Source organism: Clarias gariepinus, chromosome 6 (genome assembly GCF_024256425.1).
Source record: "Clarias gariepinus isolate MV-2021 ecotype Netherlands chromosome 6, CGAR_prim_01v2, whole genome shotgun sequence".
In the NCBI taxonomy this organism is placed as follows: Eukaryota; Metazoa; Chordata; class Actinopteri; order Siluriformes; family Clariidae; genus Clarias; species Clarias gariepinus.
Window position 1 is genome coordinate 1,911,451 of NC_071105.1, and position 27,109 is coordinate 1,938,559.

The 27,109-nt window shown below is 39.6% G+C and overlaps 2 protein-coding genes and 1 long non-coding RNA gene across 3 annotated transcripts; 2 read left to right on the top strand and 1 right to left on the bottom strand.

Moving 5' to 3' along the window:
• Positions 1-4,669: 4,669 nt before the first annotated feature.
• Positions 4,670-6,288, bottom strand: LOC128527075 (uncharacterized). The gene is made up of 3 exons (XR_008360834.1): positions 6,133-6,288; positions 5,543-5,670; positions 4,670-5,239 (listed from the first exon to the last, which is right to left on the bottom strand). It is a non-coding gene; the product is annotated as an uncharacterized LOC128527075 (long non-coding RNA).
• A 9,010-nt stretch (positions 6,289-15,298) lies between these two features.
• Positions 15,299-17,367, top strand: LOC128527072 (chymotrypsin-like protease CTRL-1). The gene is made up of 7 exons (XM_053499358.1): positions 15,299-15,398; positions 15,580-15,600; positions 15,726-15,894; positions 15,986-16,254; positions 16,726-16,874; positions 16,971-17,146; positions 17,266-17,367. The coding sequence occupies exons 1-7, from the start codon at positions 15,323-15,325 to the stop codon at positions 17,270-17,272; spliced, it is 867 nt and encodes a 288-aa protein (XP_053355333.1). The 5' UTR covers positions 15,299-15,322; the 3' UTR covers positions 17,273-17,367.
• Positions 17,368-23,010: 5,643 nt separating this feature from the next.
• LOC128527073 (chymotrypsin-like protease CTRL-1) lies at positions 23,011-25,318 on the top strand. Its single transcript, XM_053499359.1, has 7 exons — positions 23,011-23,096; positions 23,278-23,298; positions 23,424-23,592; positions 23,686-23,954; positions 24,468-24,616; positions 24,711-24,886; positions 25,006-25,318. The coding sequence occupies exons 1-7, from the start codon at positions 23,048-23,050 to the stop codon at positions 25,010-25,012; spliced, it is 840 nt and encodes a 279-aa protein (XP_053355334.1). The 5' UTR covers positions 23,011-23,047; the 3' UTR covers positions 25,013-25,318.
• The last annotated feature ends 1,791 nt before the right edge of the window (positions 25,319-27,109 follow it).

Here is a 27,109-nt window from a genome sequence, read left to right on the forward strand (position 1 = left end):
TTTTCTTGTCTACAATTAGTTACCTGTGACAGATCTTGACTAGTAAGTAGTTAGCTCATCTTTTAAAAGTTTTATAGCCTCATTAGAATTACCCCAATGAAAGTCATATTCCTTCTTTTTCCGTCTTCCCCCACCCTCTACGTCTTCATGTTTCACCACTACAGTCCATGTGTCTTTTTCAGGGTCTAAGCATTTTACTGTTTTTATCAAATCAGCCTCATCGTACCCATCTCCCAAAACCGATTGCAAAATAAAGCGGTAATCTGCACCCACGAGCTGACAGTGCCTAGAAGCCTTTATCAGCATATCAACAAAATGCAAAGGTTTGTTGGGAGAAGGGAGCATCTTAATAATGTCCTTCAGCGTGCTTACGGATGGTGGAAGGATTTTTGGACCCTTTGGTCCCATAGAGAAAGCAAACGCAGTGTTTTCTTGTAGAGGTTTTCGGGCGAGACCTCTCATCCGGACCTTCATCGTCTGAGTTATCATCATCCTCACCATCGGTATCCTCGGGATCATCTGATAGAGGGCTGTCAGAAGTTCGTCCTGACACCTTCTTGGGAGTCTTTCCCTTTCCTGAGGCACACATTTCCGGCGAAGGTGAGCATGGTATTGTGGGTACGTGGGAGACAGGCAGCTCACAAAAGGATTAGTGGGATTCAAATTAGGATAGATTTTCTCAATAATTAGTTGGTTAGTTGCTGACGTTACTATGTCAGCATGATATGGAGGAGGGATCGGAAAGGTTGAGTGAACGGGCGGCTTGAATTTAGTTTCAGATGTGACCTTTGGAATCTTTTTCTTCTGTATTTTAGTTTCTTTTATGTCTAAATATTTATCCCAAAGAGCTTTCATTTCTACCTATTTTTGATAACATGAACCCATGTAAGGATAATCCCAAACTGGATCACCCATACCCTCATATATCTGAGAGTAAGCAGAGGCTAGATATTCAGGCTTAAAAGTACCACCTTGTGGATAGGTTAAAAATTGAGATTGTGGTTCAGTCCACCCTGATAAATTATCAAGCCAAGGTGTAGTAAAGTAAATAAGTCCACACCTATTCATCCAGTCATGCGGAACCTCTTCTGGGTCCGGCTTTGGATAAGTAGTTGTGTTCTTATTACCCATTTTATAAATGTGAATTAACCCGCGACAGAAAAAAACAATATCTTTAACAAACAACACACAATACTTCAACAAAGACAACAACAAAGAGCTCAACAAAGACAATAACAAAGAGCGGGCAACAGAATACAGCTTCCACACTATGCTTCAGATCAAGGAACCTTTCAGAAGCGAGCGCGCGCTAAACAGGCGTTAAAAGCCCCAAGACAATCCTCCCACGTACTGTATATGGTCCAGATACCAAAAACCAGGGAGCGTGCTTGCTCTATGCTTATAGAGAAAAAAAATTTTAAGCACCACTCACCTGATTAGAGGTATCTCGGACAGAGCCCCCAAATTGTAAGGATTTCTTGAATTTTGGTAGACCTCCTTTTGTCTACTCAGTGCTCAGCCTGTATTCTGCTTGTCCCGCCTGGTATCAGGGAACCCCTCAATGATGCACACAAGTCAGTGCTCAGTGAGACGTTCAAAGTTTATTGTGGGAGACAGGAGTATATACACGCACACACACAAAGAACCAATGAAAAGGTGGATGCAGGAGTGTTTACATCCAGACTGGAATGCTTTTAAAAGATAAGGTAAGGAAGAACATAAATTTAGGAGTAGCTCTAACAGTTTTATGACCTTTAACATAAACTACTATAGAATGTGTTTATTGAAAGTGCAGCTTGTGTCGTGAGAAAAGGAAGAAAATCACTATGTTCCCATGTACACAGAATATAATGAAACACACTAAAAATTTAATATTCCCTACACAGTAAATTTGCCCGAGTAAAATTTACTCAATTTGAAGAAAATTTTACTCTATGCCAGATAACATTTGGTCCCTCTCTGAAAAGAGTAAAAGTTACTCTTTTGATAGAGTTGTTTTTACAGAGTTAATTTTGCTCAATTTAGAGTTAATATTTTACTCTTTCATTTTACATTTCACTCTATTTAGAGTTTTTTAAAAGTAACTCTTGTACTATTTTACTCAGTTCAGAGGTACATGAAATTTACTCTGCTACTTTTTAACTCTGTTCAGAAGAACTTCAAATTTACTCTACCACAATTTCCCTCTTCTCCAGAGTTGTTTATCATCGATTATGAGTGGACTCTAATTAATAACTTACTCTTTCCAGAGTTATTCCTCTGAATTACACCATTCACATTTCACCCTCAAAATTAAGAATTTGCTTTTCAGTATTAAAATAAAACCAACAACAAACTGTATACTCATGTCTCAAAATTTTATTTTTTAAGCTCCTCTCACAAACATTACATTTAATTCACTTGTCATTGAGATTGTGTCATCGTGTTGTAATTGTGACAAATGATAAAATAAAAAGCAGTACTAATATAATGGAGGGGATAAAAAAGAATTATATGAAACAATACGGTACAATAAACAAATGAGAATCACAACCATAAGACATCAGGATGTCAAACGACTTGTGGTGCAAAATATCCCTGATCTCCAAAATATAAAGTGCTTTTGTGGTATGTGCAACTTTGTAAGCATGAATATGTTCATCCAAACATAACGTTTTTAGTGCAGTTGTTATTAAAAGAATTTGCTCATCTTTAACAATAATATTCTGGATTACATGAAATACGGGCATGTCATTTTGAACTCGAACACAAACTGCCAACCTTGAACGATAAGTGTTTCCACAGCACTTGACCCATTTCACATTTAGCACCTTTGTCCACAGAGGCACATCAAGTTTTCCAGCCATCTCAGCACCAGCTTCCATTTCATTCAATGAGACAGTTTTTCCAGGACCAAATTTCATGGCATTTGGATCAAATGTTTGCCAAATGTAAGCCATTTGGCACTGGTGTTTCTTTGCTAATGTTTTCGTTATATTTTTAAAGCTTTTTAGCTGCTTTTTAAAAACACCATGCTTAGATTCATAACGCATACACCAACAATGTATCAGTGGTCCAATTTTCTGCATACAAATGGGGTAATGCACTATTAGATGATGCTTTGGCAACAAGTTCTTATCAGGAAACAAATGCTTAAACAAACTGTGGTGTTCTGCAATCAAATGTTTCAAGTAAATGGTTATGCCAGTGGATATAACTGAAGAAAACACAATATTGACTATCCTGAGCAATAAAATAAACAAATACCAGTGCAGATCATTGGGATGCACAAGATCTCCAAAAATAATGGGCAGATAACACAATAAACACCAGCTCTGAGTGGCGTTTAAACCCAAGTCATTGGAACCGTCTCTTAATTGTACACCCGGAGGTTTGTTGTTTTGTTCCATGAAACCATAGTTAAAACTCTGAATTCGTCTGTTTACTTCTGCTGATGTGGTATAATTTTCAATCAGGTGCTGAATTAGTAACTTTATCTCAAATTGACCTACCCCCTCTAATATGTCGTGCATAATATCAACTGAAAAATTTTCAGTGGTGTGGAAATATTGCAATGAGTTTAAAAGACAAGACTTTTTTACTCCCATTACATAAGGCAGACTGGGATTGCTCTGTATTCTCTGGCAGTGTTCAGCGTGAAGTTCTTTTGTTCGCAGTGTCATCTTTGGACTATCTTCACTGAACACTGTCTGAAAGTCCTCTTTCTCTAGTAGGCAAAAGCGGCAACAGTACCTAGCACTAAATGATTCCACAAAACCAAACAAAGAATGAACACCAAGGTTGTCACCTGTAACCTGTACTATGGTTCCATTAACTCTCTGATCAAACAATGGAATCTGAATTCCACTGGTTTCCAGTGTTGAGATATCCTGGACAAGCGGCTCTAGAATTTTATCAAACCCATAGTTTTTGATATCTTGTGCATGAAATAAAGTGGCTAAATGTATATTTAGTAAACTTGAGTTGTACTTAGGGGAAATTATTTCTAAGAGTAAAATAGATAGCCCCTAACTTATGTATTCCTCGTTTTGATCCAATGGGGTTTGAGCATTCAAATTCATCAAAAAAAAGCTGGATCTGAACTGTATGTCTCTGTTTTGAGAAGAGTAAATGATTCTTAAAGAATTCTCCATCGTGTATGTCATAAAGACAATTTGGTCTTTGCCGTAAATCTCTTGCCATCATATCTGTAATTTTAGGGTGCTCATAAATGGACTGTAATGTCTCAAGAATCGGTCCATATACAAATTTATCTTTAACAATTGTTTGGGAAAAAGTTCCAGTTGTTCTGTTATGCCTCGTTGCAAATCTTGTTCCTAGAACATATTCAACAGGATCTATTTTTCACCATTTGTCTGAAAAGTACAGCATTCTCTTAGTCTCAGTGTTTAATAATGTGAAAGGATTTTGCATTTTTTCAAAACACTGATCAATCTGAGACTCAACGACGCTTTTTATGGGCTCCTCTAAGGACAGGCTGTTTTTCACAGATTCGTGGGTTTTACTATGAATGTCTCCAACCACTTCTTCTAGAGCACCAACCACATAGTTAATAGTTGTCTCTGCAACACCAGCAACTTTAAGTTCAGCTACCACTGTTGCACAACTGTTTACTATATTTGTTTTTAAGAGCGACGAGTCACATGGTGGATTTTGGTTTGATAAAACAGCTACATCAACTAATGAAATGGAGTTGGCGTTGGATGAGTTTTTATTAAAATCAAGGTGTGAATGGTCACTTGCACACTTGCTGAGATGCTTTCGTAATCCAGAAAAACTATGGTAAACATGTGAACAACCTCTTTGAGCACATTTTAACTTGAGTCTTTTCCCTGGACAAAGGCCATGAACTAACTTAAAGTGCCTTATAAGGGCATTGGCATTAGTATGCTCCTTTTTACAAATAAAACAAATCATCTGCTCACTGGAGGACTCTAGCTCTCAACTCAGCCACCCTGGGATTCACTTTGGTGGTTTCAACATCTATATCATAGACAGTAGTTTGCAAAAAGCTATACACATTGATCAATTCCTGACAGTATGAAGTGCCAAAAACAAAGTGAGCTTTAAAAAGCTCATCAACACACGCCAATGAATTAGCAGCCTTACAGGGTAGAGCATGTTGGTCAATTACAATGAACCAAGAATGCACCCTACTTTTCTTTGGCCCAACAGCAAGTAGATACGGCTGTAGGCTCTCTCCAATGCTATCCAAGTGCCCTTGGATACTGGTACCAGTCTGTAAAAGAATGAAAACACATTAGTGCCAATGTGACTTAACAGTTAAAAGTTAATAAACAGTACAAAGAAAGATACTGTTATGTCTTCCACCAAAGTTTCTATATTACATACTTAGGACATACCAGGACATTCCAACAGATCATTATAATATATGTGCGAGGTAGAAAAGAATAGCACAACAATTTGGAGGACAGGTGATCTTTAAGGGAAATAAGCAAGTCTGAGAAATAAGCAAGTTCACACAATGACAAAAATAATTATGAAATAGGGTCATTTGATCAGCTTAAATCAGTAGTTTTACCTTGATGAACTTCACAAGATGATCACATGCATGTCTAGCTGAGATCTTTCCCGGTCTCTTGCGGCCTTGACTTGAGGGTGGCAAAAGGTGAACCAGGATCAGAATGGAAGACATGTTGCTATCCCAACCTAGACACACAAAAAAAAAAAAAAAAAAAAAATTTGCCATATAGGCAGAAGAGTTTAAGCATAACCTAAGTATTTTAGTTAATACTGAACACAGATACAGTATAAGAGCACATTCATAGCTTGTCTTGATAGCTACAGATGTGTGGATGAATTTAGGTGAAACCTCTACAGATACTAAACTGAAATCATACAGTAAAACTTTACCTACAGCATATCTAAGATGCTTTTGTTATTTAGACTCCCAAATTAAAACAATTTTGAACTCTAAATATGCAGTCCTGTACTAGGCCATTGTGAAAAGATCAGGGTAGAAATGTTAGAGAAACAGGTGAATTTAGACAGTTTACCCCATTGCATGTGATCTTGTGAAAATGTGATCATCTTGTAAAGTTGATCAAGGTAAAACTATTTATGCTTTCATGAATGCATAACTTCCTCTTAAATAATTTAAAGTGTAGATACCTTCTTCAACTTCAGTGGCTTCAGCATTTTGGATGAGTTCTTGGAGCTCGCAAGTCTGTGTGAGGCCACGGCTCTGTGCAATAACTTTTGGTTTTAGGTTGGTAGACCACTTCTCCAACAACTTTGTAGAGGTCGCATCACCAAAAAGAAGTCCAAAATCTTAATCAATCTGCCAAATATAATTAAAGTAGAAATTGACTTTGTTTACCTAACACATCTGTGTTACTGCAGAACAACTATAGCACTCTATTCCATATTTGCCTGTTTTTATGTTTTAGGTCTCACATACCAAGCCTGGTATATCCAGGAATCGTGGAAAAAATGATAGAATATTAGTTGACTCTTTAGGGTCGTGCAGTAGTTTCTGGCGATAGCGCAGTGTTAACTTCATCTTTTCCTTTACCACTGACTCATCAGCAGTATGCTTCATTAGGGCTATTGCTTCCTGACACTGTTGGTGTTCAGTCAGAAAGGAGTCTTCTTTGTAGGGATGTCTGTCAGCAGTTGGCCCACCTAAAGTGTTTAGACCAATATGAAAACCACATTTGTAATTACTATTATTTTTTCCAAAACACAATGCATTGATGCCAAAACTAGATGAATGAAGCTAGATTTAAAACATGCATATATCCCAGAGTGATATTTAAGTTCACCCAATGTTGATGGCTATACAAAAAATGCATTTTAAAAGAAATGAGAATATTTTCTGTAGAGATGCTGTGTATCATGAGACCTCATTCACTATATGACTTGAAGGAAAGACCAATTTGGAACAAAATTACTTCAAAAACAAGTCACAAATGTTGAAAAAAAAAAAATAAGCAAGTTGTATATTCATTTAAAAAAAAAAAAAGGCTAATAAATATTAGTCAAACTACTAAAAGTACTGAATTAACATTAAATCTTGCACCTGTTTGTGGTTCCCGGGCACGCTTCATCCGTCCCTCTGATGCTTCTTTTTGCAGGGTTTTAATCCTCCGTGCCAAATATCCACTTCCATCTTCTGCATTGTAGTAATGCTCCTATTACCAGAACAATACACCTAGCAGTTATACATTACCCAATTAAGGCCCCGATCATACCAAACTTTTAGTTCTAAAAACGCCAGGCGCACAGCACTTCCTTTACTTCGGTCAAATTTTGAAAAAAAAAAAAAGGGCAGTGCCGTCTCTGCATCTATACAATTGGACAATGGGAAAAAACGTGAATGACATTGAGAGCTTTTCTGCTTGGAGTGCCGAGAGCACTCCTGCAAAAACGCAAAGCGCAGAGAGTGCATAAGCGGCACGCAGAACGCTTAAAACCAACCGGAAATAATTTTAAAAAGGCATGTCTCACTGCAAAAACGTGTTCGGTGTGATCAGGGCCTTACTCTATGAATGCCACATCAATTATAATAAAGATAGTCTTCAGTCTGCAATATACAGAATGTCTCCTCTTCCTGTAAAACAAAAATATTAAGAGGCAATAGCTACTTACATATCCAAGCTTGCTTCTGGGGTCAGCCAAACATGGGAAAAGAGAAATGATTCCCTTTGCATATTCTTCCTTTAAACGTCGAGACGGGCTTGTTCTACACACACAAAACAAAGGAAGCAATTATAATTATACATTTAACCCATGACATCATGGACATCAATTTACAAAATAATGTATGAACTTACCCATGTTCATTTGTCAGATATGCTACTAAGATTTTCACCATGTCACGTCTTCGGGCATCTGATAGACCTTTGGTGCGGGCATATTCATTTAAGACCTTTTCTCCTGCAGGGCTGCTCTTTAGGATATCTTCGATCATCTGGAGGGGGAATGATGCAATATTGTGCAGGGATTATAAATTAAGAAATGTAGTTCCAAATGTTTTAATTTTTAAAGTCATTCCATATATGTAGAAGTGTAAGATGTGGATGTAGATCTACAGTACAATATGTAAATGTAATTCAGAGGCAAGTTTGGTGACCCTTACTTGGGCAAGATGACGTTTGTCAGCTGGATTCTTTTCAGGAGGGCTTCTAATCAACATTGCTGTGTCATCAGACTCTGACAACCCATCAGTATCTCCTAATGAGCTTGAACTTAAAGAATCTTAAATATAAACCATATCAATTGTCTGATTAACTGCTCATGCTACTGTGGTTACACAGCTATTAAGAATTAGTCCAATAGCCAGATTAGACTATGCAAATCAGTGAATATTGCTGTGAATAAACAGAACAGAATAAACATTTTACCATCAATGTTTGCTGTGCTTGGAATGACAATTTCTAGGACACCAAGATCTGGTCGTGTCAACAGATATCCAAATGCTTCCTCATCAACCTCTGTCTTCGAGTCATCAAAGACTTTAACATCCATTGTAGGAAGATCAAATTTCTTAGCAACTGAAGGAAAACACACCAATGAAAATTGACAAAGGCCAGCAATGCCAAAGAAACAGTTATTTTTTAACCCCATAATATACAATCAAACACGTAATTTATTGCTATAAAAAAATCATAGGGAAAAGTATTTATGATATTAACAATTTTAAAGTGCATCTCTTACCACATTCCAAAAACAACTGAAATGTAAAAAGATTTGAAGAAAAAATATATTTCTGGCTGTCTTTGAACCTCACTCTGACAACACTATTGGTCTGCATCCTGAAAGACCCAAAAAGACAAATCTAAACAGGGTGATAACACTCAGGGTCAGATAAAGAAAATAACATTCATTAGTGCACTCAAATGTGTTCACAAATGTGTTTTTAATATGCAATAACTGTCTTATTAGTTCTGTTAAAGCAGGGTTCTTAATATTTCTATACTTAGATGGTTATTGTTGGAATTTTTATTTTATTTTATTAAGATCTAATTGAACAGGAAATGAATATCCTATTTATTATTTGATTATTTAGGCTACATCTGGAAAATAGACACACAATTGAATAACTTAAAATGATGGATGTCATTTTTAAAATATGAAAATCAGTTGTAATGCAACCTCTTATTTACATGAAATAAAGTTTCTTGGTTTACATTTTAATCTATGTAGTTAAATTATAGGCTATATTATGAATATTAATAGCAACAACTATCGTCTAAGTAGGAATAATGCAAATCAAAACGGTCTCCAGAAATCCAAATATGGCTAACGTTAATTTAACTCTATACTGAGTCAGGTACATTTGGTGCTCAACTCGAAACGCCTGTTATAAAAGTTTAGTGGATAATCATTCGATATGCTGCTTGTTCATTTTACCTGTCGAAATTATGTTCACGTTTGCAGTCTAACTCAACAATATATGCTAGTTATTTGATTTTAATATAACTTAAACATGAGAAAGCACTCTTTAATCGCTCTTCAATATTCAAAAAAACGTGACGAAATAGTTTGAGCTAAATGTACAGAGGTGAATATCCTAAAAATGAATACTAAGACTTTGAAACTTTACTTACTTTACCATCCAGCTGAAGCGCACGTCACGTTCTCTTCTCAACCCAAAGCAGCAGCAGCGGTCGATGGCCGTGACTAACAGTAATGGTGAAACTTTAGGAGGAGAACAGTGAATTTGGATTTGACACCCCGAAAATTCTGGATTCGGACGACAAAAAAAAAATTACAGACAAACCTTGTAAATGCTAAAAATACCTTCTCAAAATTACTATGCGAATTGGGGTAGTAATGCACATTAAAATCGCCAAAATTTGCCACGCCTCCTTTTATGTCCATGATGGATCACTGGGCTACTTCGCAGCGGTACCTACCTGAACCAGTCTAAATAGTCCCAATATAAATATTTATTATGTCCCCAATGATCCACGACAAGCCAAAAACACGGTTTGAAAAATGGATTCATCGTGTACTATCTTGCATAATTTCTGTACATTTTGAACACAGACGTACAAACCGCAGCTTTAACTCTATACCGAGTCAAGTACATGTGGTGCACAATTCGAGGCTATCACACTATTTTTGTGGACTAAATATTAATAGGCTACTAGCCTACTGACTAATGTCAATTAACATTAGAAATGTAAAGCTATATTAGCTATTTGCTTTAAAGATAATTTAGTCTAACTTAGTTCTAACCTGGCCTTGTGCGTAGTCTAACACGACAAAGTGGTCTATGCAAAAAAAGAAAAAGCATCCGACCAGTTAAATATTATGAAAATTAATACAAAGACTTTTCAAACTTCACTTACATTACCATTCAGCAGAAGCGCACATTCTATTCTCAAGCCAAAGCACAACTCAGCAATATATGACAGTAATGGCGAATAAACTAAACTTTTGGAGGAGAGTTATGGGAGGAGTCACAACAGTTACTCTGGGATTTTGCTCCCACTCTATGGACCAATTTTACTCTGTATACTCAAAATAGAGCAAAAACTACTCTTTTTGAGGAAAAAAAAATTAACTCTGGAAAAACTACTCTGCCATTTTTCCTGTGTACAGATGGGTTCCCTGTTGAGTCTGGTTCCTTTCAAGGTTTCTTCCTATTACCATTTTAGGGAGTTTTTCTTTGCCACTGTCGCCCTCGGCTTGCTCACCAGGGACAAACTGACCATTTTGATTCATACAAATTCACATTTCATACAAACTTAAATAATTCTTTTAATTGTGTAAAGCTGCTTTGCCGCACTGAAAATTGCTAAAAGCGCTATACAAATAAAATTGAATTGAATTGAATTGAATATGCTGAACTGGACTGAACTGGATGTTAATTTAAAGAACTTCTGTTATATTGAACTTTCACCTGCATAACAGACATGATGTTATATAATTTCTATCTGTTATCACCCAAATAAGGATGTGATTTTTTTTCCATACCAAGCTTATGATTACTGCTTTAGTATTAAAAAAAAAAAAAGCATTACATGCTTGTTCCGTTTCAAAAGCTACACTCGATGCTGCGTCATGTTGCCCGTTGTGAAGCAGGTGTGTATCAAACACGCCAAATTTTAGCTTATATAACCTGACGTCATTTGATTGGACGCACCTGCAGGTTATAAATAGAAGTGAACCGGAAACATTCCTCAGATCTTTGTCTTCACCGCATTGTGCGCGTGTGTGTGTCAGTAAAAGCATATTAAAAATATATACAAGCAGAATTAAAGCTCATAAAACTCACCACATAATATAGCAGAGTTTAGAGTTAGATGTCCCTCTCGTTGCGAAAATTTCATACGTTATGCTTACATTCTGCTTTAAAGGTTTGGGTGAGAAGCAGGCTCTCGAAGGGCTTAATGGAAAGTGTAAGCACTGTGATCTTTTCCCCATGAAGCTGCTTCGCGCGCGCCTCGCGTTCTTTAGGGAACCACGAGCCGCGTGCCACTCATTGGGATCACAAGCAGATCTGGCCAAGGCACGAGAGATGGAGTCCCTCCTTTCTCTCGCCCTCTCCTCCGATCCCAAAGTCGCTCCTACCACTTCACGAGCGCACTCCGGTGCTTATCGTGGGTGTGTTGAAGAGTCTCGTTCTCCGGCTTTTGTGGAAATGGAAGTAGCTTCGTCGGAACACTCATCTAAAGATGATAGAGAATATGAGGAATTGCTCGAAGTCATAACGTGTGCAGCCGAACGACTGCATATTGACTGGCAACAGGAGCAAGCTCACCCAAAACAATCTAAATTAGATGACAGATTTCTGTCGGGTGGCCAGGAGATGGAGCCACAACGCCGCCATTTTTTGATGACCTCCACAACAAATTATCTCGTTCTTGGAGTAAGCCTTTTTCTTCCCGTAATTTTGTACCATCGACTTTTATTCAAACATCATTGATGCAAAAGCACGAGGCTATAGCGTGATGCCCCAGATAGAAGAGACACTTGCGGGCTATCTCTCTCCTGGGACATCATCCTCATTAAAGAAACCAACACTTCCCTCCAAGCCGTGTAGAACTTCTTCTCCCACGCCGTGCTCAAGAGTCGAGGCTATCGGCCACCCAGCCTCGACCAGATCTGATTCTCGCCAGGTGAGAGGTGCAGAATGAGAGCGTCAGCAGCCAGGCACCCCCCGTAAGGACTGGGGTACGGCTCATTGCCCCTCACAGGCCGCCTCCAAAAGATCAGATCGCCGCACTGTCTTCTTTTCAAATACTAAGTCCTGAAAGCCTATGCGCCTAGGACTGTGGGGGTGACCCCCAGGGAGGAGCACAACGCTCTTTCCTATAAGAGGCACCCCCATGGCATATCCCCACAGAGATATGTTAGTGCTTCGGTTATATCCTGCTATATTCCAGGATGTCGAACCACTAACACCCATCCCCACCCATAGAACAGGTTCTTCCTCCAGACAGGGAGTCAGGTTACTACAGTCGTTATTTCCTGGTCCCCAAGAAAGGCGGGGGGCTGTGTCCGATTTTGGATCTTCGCGGGCTGAACCGCAATGATTGTTTCGCAAATCCAACCAGAAGATTGTTTGTGACGATAGATTTAAAGGACGCATACTTTCACATAAAAGTTTTGCCACAACACAGGAAGTTCCTGAGGTTCGCTTTCGGGGGAGAAGCTTACCAGTATCAGGTCCTTCCATTCGGTCTAGCTTTGTCACCCTGCACATATACAAAATGTATGGATGCAGTCCTGGCTCCCTTGCAACTCCAGGGCATCTGTATTCTCAATTACATAGACGACTGGCTAATCCTGGCCCAGTCTCAGCAGCTAGAGCTCCGACATTGCGATGTCGTCCTAGCTCATCTTCATTTGCTGGCTTTTAGACTCAACGCTACCATAAGCATTCTCTTTTCAGCTCAGAGGACAACATACTTGGGTGTCAGATGGGATTCGATCACTATGTGAGCACAATTGTCTCCCGCTCATGTCTAATCCATCCTCAGCGCCCTCAAGGAAATCAGACTAGACCAGGAAGTAACTGTATATCACTTTCAAAAATGTTTAGGCCTCATGGCAGCTGCATCCACGGTGATACCTTTGGGCCTTTTGCACATGTGGCTAAGAGCCAGGGGATTTCATACAAGGGCCAATCTTTGAAGGCAAGTAAGGGTTATGTGCAAAGTACTTCGTACCCTTTCTATGTGTTTCAGACCCCGGTTTCTCACCTTGTGTCCTACTCTAGGTCCATCTTGTCGACACAAATTGCTAACGACAGATGCTTCCCTTACCGGCTGGAGCGTGGTCTTGGATGGCCATCCAGCCCAAGGGCGCTGGAGAGGTCATCTTCTTGCATGGCACATCAATTGCCTTGAAATGATTTTGAAATGATTTTGGCCCTACAGCACTTCCTCCAGCAGCTGAGAGGCTACCATGTTCTAGTGCGGGTGGACTACACATCGGTAGTCTCCTATACAAATCGCTCGGGTGGACTGCACCCGCGCCGCTTACATTTACATTTACATTTAGGCATTTGGCAGACGCTCTCATCAGGTTACTATCTCATTTTTTATCTCATTACACATCTGAGCAGTTGAGGGTTAAGGGCCTTGCTCAAGAGCCCAACAGTGGCAACTCGGTGGTTGTGGGGTTTGAACCTGGGATCTTCCGAACCGTAGTCCAATGCCTTAACCACTGAGCTATCCCTGGCCCCCTAAACGAGCTAGCGCATCAGGTTCTGCTCTGGGCACAGGACAAGTTGCTGTCCCTCAGGGCGATTTACATTCCAGAGCACATAAATGTGTAAGCAAATTTACTGTCCAGACAAGCTGTGACACACGGACAATGGAAACTCCACCCAGACGTTTTCAGCCAAATCTGGGAACAATTTTTTACAGCAGAGGTGGACTGCACAATGTCCCCTCTACTACTACTCTGACTTATCCAGCTCCCCTGGGTCTGGACGCGATGGCCCATACGTGGTCCGATTTACGCCTTTATGCATTTCCTCAAATACCTCTGCTCCCGGGAGTCCTGGCGAGGGTCCGTCAACACGGTTTGCGCTTCTTACAGATAGCGCCCTGTTGGCCGGCCAGAGTATGGTTCTCGGATCTAATATCTCTCCTCGTTGGCTCACCTTGGATGATTCCAATGAGGAGGGATCTTCTATTGCAGGCACAACGCCTGACAGGTTTCTGACTCTTAAGATGGTTATTCTTATGGCCATTACCTCTCTTAAGAGGACTGGAGATTTACGTGCCTTGTCAGTCTCCCCATCCTGCCTGGACTGAAAAGTACCATTCTCTACCATGCACCCTGTTGTTCTTGGAGCCTTCTTTTCTCCACCTTTTACAGCTTCGGAGCAGGAGAAACTTTACCTACTGTGTCCAGTACGTGCTCTTCGCGTAAATCAGAGCAGCTCTTTATATATTATGAAGGCCACAACCGGACCAAGGGCGCACAGACCTTGTCACACTGGGTGAGAGATGCTATTGCTCTCTCCTTTGAGCCGCGTGGGCTCACTTTGCCTCTAGGAATCAGGGCTCATTGAACCAGGGGGATTGCTTCATCTATTGCACTAGCAAAAGGTATTCTCCTGCAGCAAGTGTGTGATGCGGCGGGCTGGTCCTCTCCACACACATTTGTTAGATTTAATAATCTGGATGTTCATGCCACTCCCGGCTCACGAGTCCTCGAGTCAGCTTCCCAGACATAGTTCAGAGACCTCTCGGCCTTGTGTGAACATGCTACACAACTCGGGGTCCAGACACTTGCAGTGCGGCGACGTTGGTACTCTCGTTCCCATAGCGTTTTCACGCAGCATCAAGTGTAGCCTTTGAAAGGGAACGTCTCGGGTTACTTTGCTGTAACCCTGTTCCCTGAAAAGGAGGGAACGAGATGCTGCATCCCAATGCCGCACTGCCCACGTGACCGGACGTCCGTTCAGATAAATCAATCTGAGGAATATTTCCGGTTCACTCCTATTTATAACCTGCAGGTGTGTCTAATCATATGATGTCACCTAACCGAGGTTATATAAGCCAAAGTTTGGCGTGTTTGATTCACACATGCTTCACAACTGGCAACATGAAAAGATATTCCCATAGCGTTGACACGCAGCATCTCGTTCCCGCCTTTTCAGGTAACAGGGTTACAGCAAAGTAACCCGAAAGGTTTTCTTTATGACCTGGAATGTAATTTGACAGAATTATATAATTGGTTAAGTAACATGGTTACAGTATTTCCCGAAAGCATTCCAGTCACGCAACAGGTTTGACTAATACCATTGGTAGTTGCACCAGTGCTGGGTAGATATAAGAGAGAGAGAGAGAGCGTTGGAAGAGGACAACTACACCTGTTTACTTTTACAGATATGGTAAAGACAGGCCTGAAAGCAAATATGCTGAAATTTCAGTGTGTGATTGTGGTTCTGGTCTTGTACTTGGAAGGTAAGGTATTTGAGTATTCATCAGTATATAAAATAACACTTGATCTAGTTTGTCCTTTTACTTATTGTTACATATTGTTGTATTTTATTTTATAATATTGCACACTGATCAATAATTGCATATCTCCGGTGTAAAGTCTGAATATTGTATTTTGTTAAACATGTTCTTTTTCTCATTTCAGGTTCCTTTTCACAGCTCAATGGTAGGTACTTCTCTCAAACTTAATTACTACCAGGCACAAAATTATCTTTGTTCCACTCAGCTAGATTGAGATAAAAGTTAACAATGGCATTTAAATCTTTGATTTTTCTTTTTCTTTTTCCTCAGTTTGTGGTCAGGCACCTTTTAACAGCCGTATTGTGGGTGGACAGAATGCCACAGTTGGGGCCTGGCCATGGCAAGTTAGTTTACAGAGTCCCGCTTACAGCGGTCATTTCTGTGGTGGATCCCTCATTAACGACAAGTATATTTTGACAGCAGCACATTGTGTTAACAGGTCAGTTTGTTTGAAAGCTTTCCAGAGGGGTAAAAATAAAATATATATATATACAGTATAAACATGTATCTTTGGTTCTTTATCCTTTCAGCATTTCCATGTCTGGCCTGACTGTGCATTTGGGGAAACAGACTCTGTCTGGCTCTAATCCCAATCAAATTGTAAGAGGTGTTACAAAAGTGGTCATTCACCCTGACTACAACAGTGCAACCCTTAACAACGACATTGCGCTTCTCCTTCTGAACTCCTCGGTACCCTTCAACAGCTACATCACTCCAGTGTGTCTGGCCGGGCAAGGCAGCACATTTTCAGCTGGCACCAACTGCTGGATCACAGGATGGGGGAACACTGCAAGTGGAGGTAAAACACACACACACACACACACACGGGGGTGTCTGTGGATCACACAACTGAATATACTCATATTTATTAGGCAAATTTCAACCACAGAGGTGTTTTACTGTATTTGCATCATCATATAAATGTTCCAGGAGAAGTAAAGATGCTGTCAAAAGACAGCAATTAGTGTAAAGTAATTACAGCCATTTTGAGACATACTGCCAGGCATTCCTTTATCTTCTGACTCACAAAGCTAGGCACTAGGCAGAGATAAAGGCTTGTGAATGGCTGTGAATGATTGCTTTTCATTTCATTCTATGAATCATATCTATCATATATGTATATATAATTGTAAATACATATCTGTTGTCTATTATGTAACTATCCTTGCAACTGCATGTTTGAGATCTGTCTGAAATGAGGGTATAAATTGTGTTTTAATAAATACCTTTTAAAAATATATTAGTATTTATGTGTGTTTTGTGTGTGTAGTGCAACTGTCATCTCCTGGTGTGCTGCAGGAGGCTATGGTGCCCACTGTGGACACAAATGTTTGTAATTTGCTACTGGGATTTGGATCCATTACCCCAAACATGGTCTGTGCTGGTTATTTACAAAAAGGAGGCACGGACACCTGCCAGGTAACACAGATAAATATGAATATGTTTCTAAATAACACAACTTAGTTGTATTATTAACAAAAATAAAACAAATGATTTTTTTTTTTTATTGTAAAGGGCGATTCTGGAGGTCCCTTGGTGATTAAGCAAGGTGCAGCCTGGATTCAGACCGGTATCACCAGCTGGGGTATAGACTGTGCTCTGCCCTACAAACCTGGTGTGTACACCCTGGTGTCCCAGTACCAATCCTGGATTTCTACCATCATCATACAAAATACACCTGGATTTGTCATGTAAGACATTATTTTCTCATGATATATAAAAATATAATCAAAATATTCTCACGACCTGAGTCATTGACTGATAGTGAGTCACTAAATCTTTGTTAAAATGTGTTCTTGTGTCTTGCCAGGTTCTAACAAAGTGGGTTAACCTGTTGCAGTACTTATGGATCAGCGAGAATTAAAGCATTGATGCCACACAATCTGTATATGTTTTAATGTACAAGTTTGTATTTTTTTTACTGGGAAAAATCTAGCAAAGTTTTTTTACATACAGTAGTTATTGTTATCACCTTTGATGTAGTAATGGCACATTGTGATAAATATCTTGTATGTACTGAAGATTACATATTTTAATGTAATCACATTGATTATCTACTTACATAATTAAACAGCAAGCACCTAAATAAACCCCATGTTTGTCATCATTTCATGTGGATTAAATATGTAGAAAACATTTTACACAACATAAACATTCTGCTGAAGTAAATATAAAAATATAGTCACTTTTTCATAGTCTCTCAAAAATATCTCAGATTATTACCTCATCTTATTAAACAATATTTTATGTACACCACACACACACACACACACACACAGATCATTATATAATGTGAACTTTTACTGGCCAAAATAATCTCACAAGGTTGTCTATAACAAAATGTACACCAGCCTATATTATTATTAGGACCCAAGCACTATAGGGTGCGCAAGGGTACCCTCTTGTTTTTCTAAAGATTATTTATTCTTTTTTTTTTTTATACTTTTGGGCCTTTTGGGTGTCTTAACATGCTCAAAAACTGCTCGTCCTGGGGCTCAACTTAACAGGAGGCCGGCGAGTCATTCGCAAAAACGCACCTGATGGATTTTGATATACAGTAAAACCTTGGATTACGAGCCAAAACCAAATTAATATTTCCCATAATAAATAATAGAGATTTAAATTATTCGTTCCACAGCCCAAAAAAATAAATACATAAAAATAATTAGCACAAAATATTAAAAGAATAAAACAAATTAAGCTGCAATTTACCTTTAAAAAGAAAAGTAAAAATAAATCCCGATAGGTAGGAGTGTGTGTGTGTGTGTGTGTGTGTGTTTATCAGTACAGTCCAGTCCCTCTAAGCGACACTAACGGAATCACTGCTGTAAAGTAAAAATAAAACAAATTAACCTGCACTTTAAAAAGAATCGCGACGGAGCAGTGTTTCTGTGTAGAGCAGAGAGAAAGAGTGTGTGTGTGTCTGTGTGTGTGTTGGGACATACGTACACATCACAACTCACACCTCTGTCATGACACACACACACACACACACAAACACACTTATATCACACACAAATTACAAATGTTAACACTTTCACACTCACACAGATGCACACACACACACACACACACACACCTCTCTCTCTTTCTCGCACACACACTAACCTTCACACACACACTAACCTTCACACACACACACACAAAAAGCTATATGAATAATTAGATAAGTAAATAAAAACACACAATGAACAAACGAAACTGGTATATACTAATACTTTATTGAATAAAAAATAAATACTATAATATATTTTTTATAATATTTATAAATAAATACAACTTTATTTACAATGCTTACCTTATATAATTACTTTTCATTTGTATTCTTATTTTATACAATAGTATAATTTTAATTTCTTGTAAAGCTGCTTTGAGACAATGACTATTTTAAAAGCACTATACAAATTAGAGTATGCGTTATGTGGTCGATATTGCCAGCTGATGTGTGTGGATGTCTGTGATTGGCTGGTTTTGTGGCAGTTTTGTAACACTGGAGAAAGTTAAGTGAGCGTACATCCAGAGTCGAGCGCACACAGAAAATAAATGTTGCACGCGCGTGCAGGCAGAGTCGAGAAGTCGCGTGTGCGCGGAGAACATGTTGAGCGCGCAGTGGAGACTTGTGGCAGGAATATAACGCCATATAAATCACGAGTTATGGATAAGCAGGGTATTTGTTAAGTTTAGGTGTTTTTATGCGGACCCAAAAATCTGATAGTAAAAACAGATTTAAAACAGCTAGAAACTGTAATGGTTAACCCCTAGAGGGCGCCAAAGCGCCTGGGTTTGTTCTTTTTATGTTGTAGTTTTGTTTAGTTTGGACTTCAAGTCCCAGACTGCACCTCGGTCAGGTGACGTAAGGATTCACCTGAACCGAGGTAAGCTAATTAAGTTTATTATAAATAGCCTGACTGGAGCGCAGTCAGGCGTCTAGCTTTTGTTGTTGTTAATATTATATGATTTATGTCAGTGTTTATTTATGTGTTCGTTAAATAAAAGCCTTTACCAAACCGCCAGCTCGCCTCCTGCACTTATGCCACCAAAACACAGACGCCGATTTAGGAATCGTGACAGAAACAGTTGTCTATTTGGGACAGCTTTTTAAATCACTGTTCCACTCTTTCAGTGCATCTGAGCATAACAAGCACTGATTAGACAAATTAGCAATTGGTTTTTAAAAAGTTTAAATATAATACTTTAATTTTTTTAAATAAATAAAAAAAAATTATAAATACATTGCATGTTTGTTCCCTTTTAAAAGCTACACTCGATGCTGCGTAAAAACACTATGGGAATATCTTCTTGTTAGAATTATTTTATATATAAAGGAGTATATATATAAAAGGAGATTTCTACTCTCTTGCTCTCTTCCTCATAGATCTGATATTAACGTGTTAAATCTTTCCTGCTGCTATCTCTGTCTCCTCTTAAATCTGCTCTTTAAGGTGTGAACTCTCCCACGCTCACCTTCCCATTCTCTCTTTATGTCTTTCTCCCCCCCTCTCTCTCTCTCCCCTTCTGTCTTCTTCCCCATCTACCCCTAACTCGAGCCAACATCTTGTGATCTGTCTCTGGACGGACACCTCTCTATCTTCCTCTCCTTTGATTCTTCAGGATCTCACCAGGACATTTACAGTGGTTCATGTTCTTTGTAGTTACATATGTTTATAGCACAGGTGTTTGGTCAAACATATATAAACCCCATCTTTTGCTGTTAATAAACAGAGAACTTTCTGACAGACAACGTGTGTGTGTGTGTTTGACTAAGTCTCTCTTGGCCAGAAAAGCTTACCGAAGCACAGCAGACAGACCGAGCAACTCGCCTCTCTTACTATGTAACTTTAGAAAAACTTTACACTTTTTATGTTGCCGGTTGTAAAGCAGGTGTGTATCAAACACGCCAAATTTTGGCTTATATAACCTCGGTCAGTTGAGGTCATCTGATTAGACGCACCCGCAGGTTATAAATATAACACACACATACACGCACATTTTACACACATACATTCTGCGTGCACAAACGAAAACCCTTATCTGTCCGGATTTATTTTTACTTTTTTTAAGGTAAAATACCGGTTAATTTGTTTTATTTTTACTTTATATTTTATATTAATTATATTTATGTATTTATTTTTTTGGGCTGTAGAACGAATAATTTAAGTTTTCATTATTTCCTATTGGAAAATTAAATTTGGTTTACGAGTGTTTTGGAATACGAGCCCGCTCCTGGAACGAATTAAGCTCGTAATCCGAGGTTACACTGTATAAGGAATTGCTTGAAGTCATAACGAGTGCAGCCGGCGCTTACTTGCACACCATGGTGGTTTTGCAGGCGTATCAGGCTGATCTGCTGCCCCCGTCTCACCTTCCGGCCTCTTTGGCGACGCTGTGAATACCGTCGCCACTAGGTTCCGAAAAGCTAAGCTGTATGAACAGGCTTCTGGGAAATTTCTCCCACGCCGTGCTCAAGAGTTGAGGCTATCGGCCACCCAGCCTCGACCAGATCTGATTCTCGCCAGGCGAGAGGTGCAAAAGGAGAGCGTCAGCAGCCGAGGACCCGCCTGTAAGGACTGGGGTACGGCTCGTCGCCCATCACAGGCCGTCTCCAAAAGATCAGATCGCCGCACTGTCTTCTTTTCAAACATTGTCCCTGAGAGCCTACATGCCCAGGACGGTGGGGTTGACCTCCGGGGAGCAGCACAACGCTCTTTCCTACAAGAGCAGCCCCCCCCTCCCCGGGCACAACCAGGGCATATCCCTGACTCATCCAGCTCCCCTGGGTCTGGACGCGATGGCCCATACGTGGCCTGATTTACGCCTTTATGCATTTCCTCAAATACCTCTGCTCCCGAGAGTCCTGGCAAGCGTCCGTCAACACGGTTTGCGCGTTTTACTGATAGCGCCTTGTTGGCCGGCCAGAGTACGGTTCTCAAATCTAATATCTCTTCTCGATGGCTCACCTTGTATGATTCCAGTGAGGAGAGATCTTTTGTCTCAGGCACAGGGGACAATATTTCATTCCGAGCTTTGGAACCTCCACGTTTGGCCCCTGAACGGAACCAACTAAGTCAAGCTGGTCTCCCAGACAGTGTAATTGACACCATTCTAGCCGCTAGAGCTCCCTTCACTAGGAAAGTTTATGCCCTCAAATGAAATGTATTTGAAAATTGGTGCTTGATGAAGCAGGTAGTCCCAGTCCCCTGACGAATTGTTTCAGTGCTGGAGTTCCTGCAAGAAAAATTGTCCTCGGGCTTGTGCCCTAGTACCTCAGGACGTACGTGGCCGCTATTTCAGCCTGCCACGTTTCGATTAAGGGGGTTACACTGGGAAAACACCCTTTGGTTGCCCGTTTTATTCATGAAGATAAACGTGAAGATAAACCATCTTAAGATGGTTTTTCTTATGGCCATTAACTCTCTTAAGAGGACTGGAGATTTACGCGCCTTGTTAGTCTCCCCATCCTGCCTGGACTGGAAAGTTCCATTCTCTACCATGCACCCTGTTGTTCTTGAAGCCTTCTGTCCTTCACCTTTTACAGCTTCGGAGCAGGAGAAACTTCATCTACTGTGTCCAGTACGTGCTCTTCGGATCTCCCTCCACCACACCAGTCAGTGGCGTAAATCAGAGCAGCTCTTTATATGTTATGGAGGCCGCAACGGGACCAAGGGCGCACAGACCTTGTGACACTGGGTGAGAGATGCTATTGCTCTCTCCTATGAGGCGCGTGGGCTCACTTCGCCTCTAGGAATCAGGGCTCATTCATCTTTATTGATTGCTTCATCTTTTGCACTAGCAAGAGGTATTCCCCTGCAGCAAGTGTGTGATGCGGCGGGCTGGTCCTCTCCGCACACATTTGTTAGATTTTATAGTCTGGATGTTCATGCCTCACGAGTCCTCGAATCAGCTTCCCAGACATAGTTCTGAGAACTCTCGGCCTTGTACAAACACGCTACACAACTCGGGGCCAGACACTTTCCGTGCGGTGACGTTGGTACTCTCGTTCCCATAGCGTTTTCACACAGCATTGAGTGTAGCCTTTAAAAGGGAACGTCTCGGGATACTTTGCTGTAACCCTGTTCCCTGAAAAGGCGGAAACGAGATGCTGCGTCTCAATGCTGCATTGTCCACATGACCGGACGTCCGTTCAGACAAATCAATTTGAGGAATGTTTCCGGTTCACTCCTATTTATAACCTGCAGGTGCGTCTAATCAGATGACGTCTAACCGAGGTTATATAAGCCAAAATTTGGCGTGTTTGATACACACATGCTTCACAACTGGCAACATGAAAAGATATTCCCATAGCGTTTTTACGCAGCATCTCGTTCGCACCTTTTCAGGGAACAGGGTTACAGCAAAGTAACACGAGACATTTTCTTTATGACCTGGAATGTAATTTGGCTGGATTATATAATTGGTTAAGTAATATGGTTATTTCCCGAAAGCATTCCAGTCACGCAACAGGTTTGACTAATACCATTGGTAGTTGCACCAGTGCTGGGTAGATATAAGAGAGAGAGAGAGAGAGCGTTGGAAGAGGACAACTACACCTGTTTACTTTCACAGATACTCTAAAGACAGGCCTGAAAGCAAATATGCTGAAATTTCAGTGTGTGATTGTGGTTCTGGTCTTGTACTTGGAAGGTAAGGTATTTGAGTATTTAGCAGTATATAAAATAACACTTGATCCAGTTTGTCCTTTTACTTATTGTTACATATTGTTGTATTTTATTTTATAATATTGCACACTAATTAATAATTGCATATCTCCGGTGTAAAGTCTGAATATTGTATTTTGTTAAACATGTTCTTTTTCTCATTTCAGGTTCCTTTTCACAGCTCAATGGTAGGTACTTCTCTCAAACTTAATTACTACCAGGCACAAAATTGTCTTTGTTCCACTCAGCTAGATTGAGATAAAAGTTAACAATGGCATTTAAATCTTTGATTTTTCTTTTTCTTTTTCCTCAGTTTGTGGTCAGGCACCTTTTAACAGCCGTATTGTGGGTGGACAGAATGCCACAGTTGGGGCCTGGCCATGGCAAGTTAGTTTACAGAGTCCCGCTTACAGCGGTCATTTCTGTGGTGGATCCCTCATTAACGACAAGTATATTCTGACAGCAGCACATTGTGTTAACAGGTCAGTTTGTTTAAAAGCTTTCCAGAGAGGTAAAAATAATATATATATATATATACAGTATAAACATGTATCTTTCGTTCTTTATCCTTTCAGCATTTCCATGTCTGGCCTGACTGTGCATTTGGGGAAACAGACACTGTCTGGCTCTAATCCCAATCAAATTGTAAGAGGTGTTACAAAAGTGGTCATTCACCCTGACTACAACAGTGCAACCCTTAACAACGACATTGCGCTTCTCCTTCTGAACTCCTCGGTACCCTTCAACAGCTACATCACTCCAGTGTGTCTGGCCGGGCAAGGCAGCACATTTTCAGCTGGCACCAACTGCTGGATCACAGGATGGGGGAACACTGCAAGTGGAGGTAAAATACACACACACACACACACACACACACACACACACACACACTCACACACACACACACACACACACAGGGGTGTCTGTGGATCACACAACTGAATATACTCATATTTATTAGGCAAATTTTAACCACAGAGGTGTTTTACTGTATTTGCAGCATCATATACATGTTCCAGGAGAAGTAAAGATGCTGTCAAAAGACAGCAATTAGTGTAAAGTAATTACAGCTATTTTAGGACATACTGCCAGGCATTCCTTTATCTTCTGACTCACAAAGCTAGGCACTAGGCAGAGATAAAGGCTTGTAAATGGCTGTGTATGTGCTTTTCATTTCATTCTATGAAATATATCTATCATATATGTATATATAATTGTAAATACATATCTGTGGTCTAATATGTAACTATCCTTGCAACTGCATGTTTGAGATCTGTCTGAAATGAGGGTATAAATTGTGTTTTAATAAATACCTTTTAAAAATATGTTAGTATTTATGTGTGTTTTGTGTTTGTAGTGCAACTGTCATCTCCTGGTGTGCTGCAGGAGGCTATGGTGCCCACTGTGGACACAAATGTTTGTAATTTGCTACTGGGATTTGGATCCATTACCCCAAACATGGTCTGTGCCGGTTATTTACAAAAAGGAGGCACGGACACCTGCCAGGTAACACAGATAAATATGAATACGTTTTTAAATTATACAACTTAGTTGTATTATTAACAAACATAAAACAAATGATTTTTTTTTTATTGTAAAGGGCGATTCTGGAGGTCCCTTGGTGATTAAGCAAGGTGTAGCCTGGATTCAGACCGGTATCACCAGCTGGGGTATAGACTGTGCTCTGCCCTACAAACCTGGTGTGTACACCCTGGTGTCCCAGTACCAATCCTGGATTTCTACCATCATCATACAAAATACACCTGGATTTGTCATGTAAGAGATTATTTTCTCATGATATATAAAAATATAATCAAAATATTCTCACGACCTGAGTCATTGACTGATAGTGAGTCACTAAGTCTTTGTTAAAATGTGTTCTTGTGTCTTGCCAGGTTCTAACAAAGTGGGTTAACCTGTTGCAGTACTTATGGATCAGCGAGAATTAAAGCATTGATGCCACACAATCTGTATATGTTTTAATGTACAATTTTGTATTTTTTTTACTGGGAAAAATCTAGCAAAGTTCTTTTACATAGTTATTGTTATCACCTTTGATGTAGTAATGGCACATTGTGATAAATATCTTGTATGTACTGAAGATTACATATTTTAATGTAATCACATTGATTATCTACTTACATAATTAAACAGCAAGCACCTAAATAAACCCCATGTTTGTCATCATTTCATGTGGATTAAATATGTAGAAAACATTTTACACAACATAAACATTCTGCTGGAGTAAATATAAAAATATAGTCACTTTTTCATAGTCTCTCAAAAATATCTCAGATTATTACCTCATCTTATTAAACAATATTTTATGTACACCACACACACACACACACACACAGATCATTATATAATGTGAACTTTTACTGATTTGGCCAAAATAATCTCACAAGGTTGTCTATAACAAAATGTACACCAGCCTATATTATTATTAGGACCCAAGCACTATAGGGTGCGCAAGGGTACCCTCTTGTTTTCCTAAGGATTTTTTTTTTTTTTTTTTTTTTTAATACTTTTGGGCCTTTTGGGTGTCTTAAAATGCTCAAAAACTGCTTGTCCTGGGGCTCAACTTAACAGGAGGCCGGCGATTCTGAGTCATTCGCGAAAACGCACCTGATGGATTTTGATATACAGTAAAACCTTGGATAACGAGCCAAAACCAAATTAGATTTTCCCATAATAAATAATAGAGATTTAAATCATTCGTTCCACAGCCCAAAAAAATAAATACATAAAAATAATTAGCACAAAATATTAAAAGAATAAAACAAATTAACCTGCACTTTACCTTTAAAAAAAAGGAAAAATGAATCCCGACAGATAAGTGTTTCCGGTTGTGCACCAGGGGCTGTGTGTATGTGTGTGTGAATCTAAAGTAAGCTCCGCTCTCCCCCTTTTCTTCCTACACAGTTACCCCTCCTTCACTCTTTTCACACACGAGCACACACACAACGGAAACACTGTTTGATCAGAAAAGTAAAAAAGTATTCTCTCTAATGACATTTGATTGAGTTCAAGTTCAAGTAGGCTTTATCGTCACTTCAACCAAAAAACAGTTAATACACAGTAAAACGAAACAACGTCCTCCAGGACCAAGGTGCTACATACAACATAAACTAACAACATAAATTAACAGAAAAACTAAACTAGCTAACTAAGAGGCCTAATTAGCTGGCTAGCAGAGACAAGACAGATTGACCTAACATAAACTAACAACATAAATTAACAAAAACTAACTAGCTAAGGAAGACTATCTAGAGGGTTTTTATAGACAACAGACAACATAAAGTGCACGTGCAAATGTGCAAACAAAAGCAACAAAGTGACAGTGCGACAACATAACATAATAATAAGGTGTTGACGTGATGAGTTGAGGTAGTGACAAGAATTAAGAAGTTATGAAGTTAGTGCAAAAATTAGTGGAGTAATAAATATTGTGCAAAAGAGCATTTACAGGTTTGTGTGTACGATAGTTTGGTGGTGTAGGTCAGTGTGTTTGCGCTTGTGTTGATTAGTCAGTCCAGTCTAAATGTTTTAAGGTGGTTGAGTTAAGCTGAGTGATAATGTTTGTGTGTGTGTGTGTGTGTGTGTTTATCTGTCCAGTCCAGTCCTTTGAGCGACACTAACAGAATCACTGCTGTAAAGTAAAAATAAAACAAATTAACCTGCACTTTAAAAAGAATCGCAACGGAGCAGTGTTTCTGTGTAGAGCAGAGAGAAAGAGTGTGTGTGTGTGTCTGTGTGTCTGTGAAGGCGAAAGTAAGAGGGGTCTGTGTGTCTGTGTGTGTGTGTGTGTGTGTGGCACGGTGTCCAATGATGCACATTCACAAAGAAAAAACTAAGCTTTGGAAAGAGAGTAAAAATGGATCTTTAACCTCTCTAATGAGACTTGCTTTTGCTTTACATGGGCGCTGTACACACACGCATACAAACACAAAATAAAATGTTTTACACACACACACGTGGTCACAGTGTTATAGTAAA